The sequence below is a fragment of the Eumetopias jubatus genome, unplaced genomic scaffold, assembly GCF_037043125.1.
Source record: "Eumetopias jubatus isolate StellerSeaLion01/CBP00866 unplaced genomic scaffold, mEumJub1_p1.0 scaffold_4, whole genome shotgun sequence".
Taxonomy (NCBI): Eukaryota; Metazoa; Chordata; class Mammalia; order Carnivora; family Otariidae; genus Eumetopias; species Eumetopias jubatus.
The window spans coordinates 105,382,027-105,390,040 of record NW_028274810.1 but is presented as its reverse complement, the minus strand read 5'-3'; the positions used below and the strand labels follow the sequence as shown (position 1 = coordinate 105,390,040).

The window sequence follows — 8,014 nt, the reverse complement described above, 5'->3', positions numbered from 1 at the left end:
CATCAGGCGTCCAGAGGCAGAAAGCCCTGGGGCAAAGAAGGGGTGTTCTGGAGGGCAGTGAGCCCAAGGAGAGCGGTCCAGGGCCCGCGACAGGGCGCACAGGCAGGGCTCTCTATTGTCTCTCGCCGGGCAGGTGGGCAATATCACTATTCCCAAAGTGACAGTGATGTCGCAGGCCGGCATCGGGATGCCCCTGTGAGGCTCTTTTGGGACCACGGTGGGGGCAGCCCAGGGCCCGGAGCACCCTCCCTCTGCCTTGTGGGAGGAAGGGCAAGGCGGCCTCAGTTCCTGGGCTCTGGAGCTGCACACGGAGGCTTTTGCTTCTCAGGGGTGTCCATGCAGAGGGCAGCCGAGCCCTCCCACCCAGAGGTGCCTCCCTGGCGCAGCCTGCACATGCACACTCACCCCCCAGGCCTCGGCCCCGCCGAAACCCGCATGGCGCAGCGCCCCTGCCAGAGGCACCAGCAGGTTTCCGGCTCCTCGTGGCATGCAGGGGAGGCGGGAGCAGAGCAAACCACGCATGGACCCAGAGGAATTCCCTCCCGCCCCCAGCCAAGGGCAGGGCTCCAGTCCGCCCACTCCTCCGTGTAAGGGCAGGAGGAGCTGCAGGTTCAGGGGCCGGTGGTCTTCACCCTGCTGATCACGGTCCTCCAGGTGCTGCTTCTGCCACCAAGGCAGGGGACAGCCTGGGAAGGACTGGCAGGCTGGGCACGGTCCTGACTGGGGGCCGTCTCTCTCGTCTCTCTCCAGACCCCGACATCCTGGCTTCTGGTTTGATGTTTAGATGGGGGGGGCGCTTCTGATCAGAGGTAATTTGCTACCATTAGGGCGGGGGGGGGGCACAAGGCTCCCACTGTGGGGCTGGAAGAGACTGAGCCCTAAACTCAGGGTTTGGGGTGGGACCCAGGGCAGGTCGGGACCGAGGACATGGTGGCTCCCAGCCGGTGTGGTCCAGACCCAGGGAGCAGCTAGGTTTCTTCACTTCTCTGACCCGTTTTCTGAGACCGAGTGTCCGTAGTTCATACATCGAGCAGCATGTGACAGGCCTCCAAATGGGGTTTCAGCATGAAGTTCCCAAGAGCTCAGTGACCCGGTGGGGCCGCTGACCTGCAGCAGGTGCCCCGTGGCCATGGCTCAGGACGGCTCCGCTGGCTCACCAGCTCCAGGCTCCCTCTCCTCTCCTCCCTGCTTTTATGAATTTTTAGTAAGTCTCCCAAAAGAATTTTTAGGAACGATGGACTCAGTCATGAACCCTTAGCCTGAAATTACCGCAAAACCCAAATAAAGGACCTCAGCTCTCCCGACAAGTAAACAACACACGATTGCACAGCCTATATTTCCAGAGTCATAAAAAGCTCCTGTTCTTGGCTCTGCATCCTGACTTTCGAGAGAGTGCTGGCTGGAATGTGCCGGCAGTCCTGGGGGCTTGGGGAAAACGATTCCCACTCCCTGTACATGCCCGCCTCGCCCAGGGCAAGAGGGGCTCCCGGCCGGAGCGCAGGCCTAAGGAAGGATGCTCTTTTGATCCTGCCTCTCTGGCTGCTCGGGGACCCTGGGGGGCTGGGCAAGTTGTGCGGGTCGCCCGGAAGGCTCCGGTGGCCCCGAGCAGCTTGCGGCTTTCTCCAGGGCCTCGGGCTGTTTGCAGCACCTCATTTTCTCCAAATGTCTCCCACACACTGATGAGGTCTCCTCACCCCACCAGTGAAAGAAGAGCTCCCCACCCCCCAACAGCGGGGGCCGCGGAATGGAGACCCGGCTTCTCTTGGTGGCTTCAGGCAATCACTTAACCCCTGTGCCTGCCGGGGGTGGGAGGCCAGCCGTGCACTGCCTGCCTTTAATCAGCAGGAAACACCACCTTTCTCTCCTAAACTGTTTGCTCGGCCAGTAAATTAAACATGCCCTTAAAGCCTTGGTTTTCCTCCAGTAGGTGAGGAGTTTTGGGAAGTAGAATTCAAACAGGAAAAAAAAAAGCCCCCAAAGAGCCCTGAGATGAATATGCACAGGATGGGGACCCCTCCCCCCTTTCTGCGCTAGCAGATCCTAATTGTCCTGGAAGGCAAAGGCATCGCACCCGAGGCACATGGGGAGGGGGGCTCCCAACCTGATTCTGTGTGTGAGCCTCTTGCACTTACCAGTTCCAGATAACGAGGCGGCATGTTAATTACCCCCCTTCCAATTTACCTTTATGCTGTGCACGGTCACCGGGAAGGTTTATGGGGGTGTTCTTTCAAACCTAACGACTTGGATCTTTCTGGCCAAGAGAACCATAGCTGCCCTTCTGTTGTCGCATTTTTGAAAGGAGCCTACGAGTCAATTAGAAGGGAACCGTTGGCCACGTAAAACATAATAATTACTTCTCTGAATGCTGCTAAATTAAATAAGTGTTATCCCCATGATTTTTTTTTTTTTCAAGACTTTGGTTTCTTTTGAAAGAAAACATTTTGTTACTTCTCAGTGGATCTATTTGCACTGGCGTGAGGACTCTGAAGTGATTTCTCCTGTGCTTGAGCGTCCCTGGGCCCCACGCCGGGGGTGGGGGGAGGACAGGGAGGGGCCTGGGGGCAGGGTCCCTGGGTTTCAGGCCAGTGCATAAGGGACTTGGGCAGAAAGGCCCAGGTCGGAGGTTGGCGGGCGCCCTTTGCTGACCTCCCCGTTTCTGTGCGGCACGGTCCACAGTTGTGTAACGTACAAGTTCAGCTTTCGAACGGGACAGCTCATTTGGCACCTTCACGCAGGTGTGCGACCAACACCTCCCTCTCTATCTGGAACATGTCCTTCCCTAGAGGAGACCCCGTGCCCGATACTCAGTCACTCCCAGGGCCCCTCCCTCCCAGCCCCCAGCAACCACAGCATGAGTTCAGTTCAGTCTCTTGGCCTTGCTTTTCTGGACACTTCCTGTGCACCAAGCGTGCCACGTGAGCCTCCATGCTGGCGCCCTTCACCGAGCGTCCAGGCGCTTCGGCGCTACAGCGAGGTGAGGGGGTGTCCACGCTGAGTAACAGTCCGCTGTGTGGACAGGCACATCTGTTTATCTGTCCGTCTGTGGATGGACAAGGGGTCGTCATGCCATTGGGGACTCCCAGCTGTCTGGGTCCCCGCTTCCCGTTCCTCTGGGCAGAGCTGCTTTCCTGGCTGACCGGCTACTCCTTGCTCCCCCATTCTTCCCTCGGCCCACATCTCTTGGCCCCCCCTGTGCCTCAGGCCTGGCGCACGTCCAGGCAGCCGTATCTTGGCACCAACCGTCTCCTAGGATGGACCCCAAAGAGAGGCCCACACCAGACCTCAGACCCAGTGACCGCATCCCCATGACCCCCACATTTGTGACCTCAGCAAACCTCTGTCTTAACTGGCCCTTAGGTCATCAGGAGCTCAGGAACCTGTCTCTGGCCCCCACCAGGACGCCCAGGGCTGCCCAGGTGTTGGAACAGATTTCATACTAATCCAAATTCTGAGTCCTTGCAAGAATCTGCGACAGGTCCCTGACCCCTAATTTCCAACGCCAGACACAAACCGGAATGGTTCTGGAGAGTATTTCATTACCGGCCCTGGGTAGGGTGCCCTCTCCGACGGCTCTCCCCACTATTCCCAAACTCCTGGAGCTTGGGCATCTCCTCTCCTTGCTTTCCTAAAGCAGAAGGGGCCGATGGGTCCTTGGGGGGCCACGTGGGGCCTCGCGGAGCCACACAACCCTGTGGGCGTTCTGAACGCCGCTTCCCCACGTCCCTGGAGCGTGGAGCAAAGGGCATGTCTTCTGGGTGGGGGGTGGCAGTCGGCGCCCTTGGTCCCCATTCTGCCCCGTGTCCCAGGTGGTCCCTACGTGTCACGCACGGGGGAGGGCGAGCCACAGAAGCTTGACGCTGCCTTGTCTCCTTCAGGTGACGGCGACATTGTAAATAACATGCATGAGCCCGACCCGGACCTGCTGGCCGGCGAGAGTGCGGAGTACGAGACAGAGGACAGCGTCGTGTCCCCCATCCCCATGGGGCCGCCATCCCCCTTCCCCACCAGCGAGGACTTCACCCCCAAGGAGGGCTCGCCGTACGAAGCCCCCGTCTACATTCCTGAGGACATTCCCATCCCACCAGACTTTGAGCTCCGAGAGTCCTCCATCCCAGGGGCAGGCCTGGGGATCTGGGCCAAGAAGAGGATGGAAATCGGGGCGAGGTTTGGCCCTTACATGGGGGCACCCCGGGCCACGTGGAAGGAGGCAGACTTTGGATGGGAGGTGAGCATTCCCGTGTGAGCGTGATTGATCACGGCCATTTATCTTGTGTTCAATCTATTTATAAAGCCGGGCTGAGCAGCGCTGCCCGAGGCGGGAGGCTCGGTCAGAGAAAGCGCTCGAATGTCACATTTCCCAGGCTTATTTGGTCCTGCAGCTTGCATGACGCGACTCAGCAAACATCAGCGGTCCTTGTGGGCGCCTGTCAGCCCCCATAGGCTAGGCCTGCTCTCTTCCCGGAAATGTGTCTTTAATGAGCTCATGTCTTAAAACACCCGTGCTCCCCGTCTGGGTCTTAGGTGCTAAGGCTGCAGTCTCTGCGAAACCGTGCAGATTAATGGAATGTCCCAGAACAGGAGTCTCTGCTCTGGGGAACGCTCCTGCAGATGGGGGCCTACCTCCTGTAATGGGGGTGGGGCATCTCCTAAAACACGCCTGGTGACCTTGCTGCCCTCAGACACCCCCTGCACGTGCGTGCCAGAGCTCCCCGCCCACCGTGCCCTGGCCAGCCGGCTCTCTAAGAGGAACCCCCACTTCTCAGATAGCGGGGGAACAAGTCTCATCCTGCCAGGGAGGGGCATCCTGCGGCTTAGATTTCCCTAACAATCTGGGCCTGGCTGATGGTTCTGGAGCCCCTCTCTGCGGTCAGGAGAGGGGAGGCCCACTAGATGAGGTGCGCCACTGTCCCCAGAGCACCCGTCAAGGGTTTGGGGGTCTTGCGAGGTGGTCTTCATGGGGACCACAAGCCCCATGGAAGTGTTCTCCCTGCTGCCCTGGCCGTTCTTCCAGCCTCATACAGCCAATGCTTGGTGGTATTTTTGGCAAAGACCCTGCCTGGGCAGAAAATGCAGATGCAAACCCAGATTCCTTCTGGGTGTTTCACAACTTCCAAAAGTGCTTGCTGGAGGTCAGCTCTAGGAAGGGGCGAAGTGTCCAAGGAGGGAAGAGGGCCCTGTGTGGCGAGGGGATGTGGCCCGTGGTGGCATGTGGGGTGTGGACGCCGGGGACATGGGGCACCAGCTGAAAGCCCAGGGCTTTGAGGGTTTAGGTGAGAGGTGGGTCGACCAGATGGATGAAGGGACGGGAAGGCCAGAAGCCCTGTGGTGGGAGCCAGTGTGTCCCCTGCTGTCGGGAGGTGGCCGACAGGTGTGTGCCGCTCAAGGTCGGGGTCACCTTCAGAGCAGACCAGCCAGGGGCCTGGGAGCAGGGTGCAGTGGGTAGCAAAGGAGTTTGAAATCCCCGTGGCTCTGTGGGCACGTGGCTCTTTCGTGGCTTATGGGGTCGCCCCTTAGGGGACCAAGGAGAGCCTTTTGCAGACTCGGCGTGTCGCGTCCCCCCACCCGGCTGTTCGAGAGAGGGGTTTAAGGGTGTTTGTCGACACGCTCAGAGAGATGTCGCCTGTGTAATTAGCGGGCGGCCTGCAGAGGGCAGAGGGTACGCGAACCCCACAGGTAGCGCTTTGGATGACCTTGAGGCAACTTTGTGCTTGTCTGCCCTGATAAAAGTTTCTGTTTGCTCTTTTTCTCAAGAAATGGTCCGTATCGCTTCGGCTCGCTCAGTGCCAGGGCTGGTACCGGCTGTCACTAGGATCTGCCCGGGGCCTGTTAACTTTGCACATTGTTTATTCTCTGCGTACGTGAGGGAACGTTCTCCACGGCGCGCCTCCCGTGTCTGCAGTGGTCTTTGTTCCGTGGTCGTGACCTCACAGCTGCCTTTCATGCCAGCACTTAGGAATATTTGCCCACAACCCAACGTCCTCAGTGTTCCAGACGCACCCTGACATTATCTCGGCTGACCTTGCTTTCCTCGTGAGCTCGGGCGCTGGGGACCTGCCTCTGTGATCCGCCTTTGGGCTTTGTGGCCTTCCGTCACACGGGGTCTGAGCCGGTGTGGTGCTGTCCTTGCGACCGAGGCCGAATTGGGCGGGAAGGCTCCGCCTCCCCCGATGCAGGAGAGAGGGGAGGAGGAGGGCACCCCGAAAACTCAGGGCAGACCCACTTTTGCCTGAAATAAATAAGGTCCAGGCATTTTTTTTTCCGGCTCCCCGTACCTCAGTTTGGGCCTTTGGGGCAGGAAAACCGACCGTCGTCCCTTGTAAGTGAGCGCCTTGCTGGATTTCCCACGTGTCCCTGCAGACAGATGATTGCGGTTTCCTGTTGTTTTGTGCCTTCCTCTGGCAGGACTGGCGGCTCGGCTGCCCCTTCACAGTTAGGCCCTGTCCTTGCCTTTGCAAACAGGGCCCGAGCCTGGGTGGGGGGCGGGGAATCCCGGGTCTTTCTGTGATTCTCGACAGGAGAGGGGCCTCCGGGGAGCCCCTGAGTCATGAATGCTAATAAGGCACTTGAACCGCGGCAGACCCCGGGGCCGCGGTTCCGCGAAGATGCCCTCTGTGGGTTGGCAGTGCACTCGCGAGACACTGGGGGATGCAGAGATCGTCAGCGCTGGAGGGTCGTGTCCGCAGGGGACGCCGGCCAGACCCGGGATGGTCAGAGGCAGGGCCCAGGTACAGCACAGGGGTGCGTATCATCTTGGGACATGCCGAGTTTCGGACGTGTAATTGCTCACGCTTACACTGGTAATTAAGTATTATAAATCAGGGCAATTTGATTTCACTGCAATTGACCTACTATTCCTTTCCTGAGGAAGAAGCAGTGATGACATGTTAGCAAAGATGACAAAGGAGATCCACGGAGGATCCGGGACGGTCTGCACCCCGATGGCAGCAGGTCTGTGGCTAGTCTGTGCTCGGGGGCCTGGCTTCTCCAGGAGGGCTGGGTCTGGGGGCCCAGCACGCGAGGGAGAAGCCAGACACTGGTGTAAAATCAAGGTCAAATAGGTTATTCTTACCATCATTTGGGGACACCATGGAAACCATTCTCTTTCTACCCTGAGAGCAAAATTCTTGTTCTGGACCATTCCGGAAAATGGTCCTGTTTTCTCTTCTCTTTTTGTAGTGTAGTTTGCTCATTATGCACCCTTCCCGCCGTCCCCATGCGGCTCCTCCCTCCCACGTGTGCATCAGACGGTCGGTGACTCTGAACCTCCTTCCCCTCGCTGCTTTGGGGCACACCAGGAAGAGATTCCCACGTCAGGCGGGTCCCCGACACCCCCGGATCTGGCCAGCCCGGTGGCCAGATGGGAGGGTGGGCTGTGAGGACACGGCCCCCCAGGATCCATCTCAGAGGGTGGCGGTCTGTCCCCCTGCCTGGGAAGATACCCAAACTCCCAGCCCCCTCTGCCCAGACTCAGCCCGCCGGCTGACGCAGCCACCACTCACTCTGCCCAGAATAAATCACCCCGTGATTGCATTTGATTGCCCTGGGGTCTGAAAAAACAATGATTTTGATCATTTGTTGAGTAAATCATGACATTTATCATCGTGCTGCTTATTTTGCTAATTAAGAGCTGGCTGCGAGGGACAGCCCAGATAGCGGGCTCCTCGGAGGTGCCACCTGCCCCGGATTCCGGGCTTGCAGTGGGTGGGGAGCATCGTGCAGGACCCCGGAGGGAGGCGGCAGGAGCAGGTTTCACCCTGACAGTGCCCACGCTCGGCTTGCTTCCTCCTTGAGCCTTGCGTCTCCGCCAGAGAGCACGCTGAGGGCAGGTTCTCCGGTACCCAGCGCATCGCCCGGCCTGTAATGGGCGCTCCAACATCAGCTGTTGAATGAGTGTCTCTGCCTCTGTTTGAGAAGCTGGTAGAAAATGTTAACGTGAACTGAGGGGTTTCATTTATCTGCAGAATTCACTCAAGTGGATTACCTCATCCCTTGGCTTTAGTTTCTGAATAGTAAT

At 58.7% G+C, this 8,014-nt stretch overlaps 1 protein-coding gene across 1 annotated transcript in view; it reads left to right on the top strand.

Annotated features, from left to right (window-relative positions):
• The first annotated feature begins 2,925 nt into the window (after positions 1-2,925).
• PRDM16 (PR/SET domain 16) overlaps positions 2,926-8,014 on the top strand; it is a 209,207-nt gene continuing 204,118 nt past the window's right edge. Inside the window, exons 1-2 of the mRNA XM_028108298.2 lie at positions 2,926-2,974; positions 3,876-4,225. Of these exons, the coding sequence (XP_027964099.1) occupies positions 2,926-2,974; positions 3,876-4,225 (399 nt within the window). The remainder of the gene's footprint in view (positions 2,975-3,875; positions 4,226-8,014) is intronic.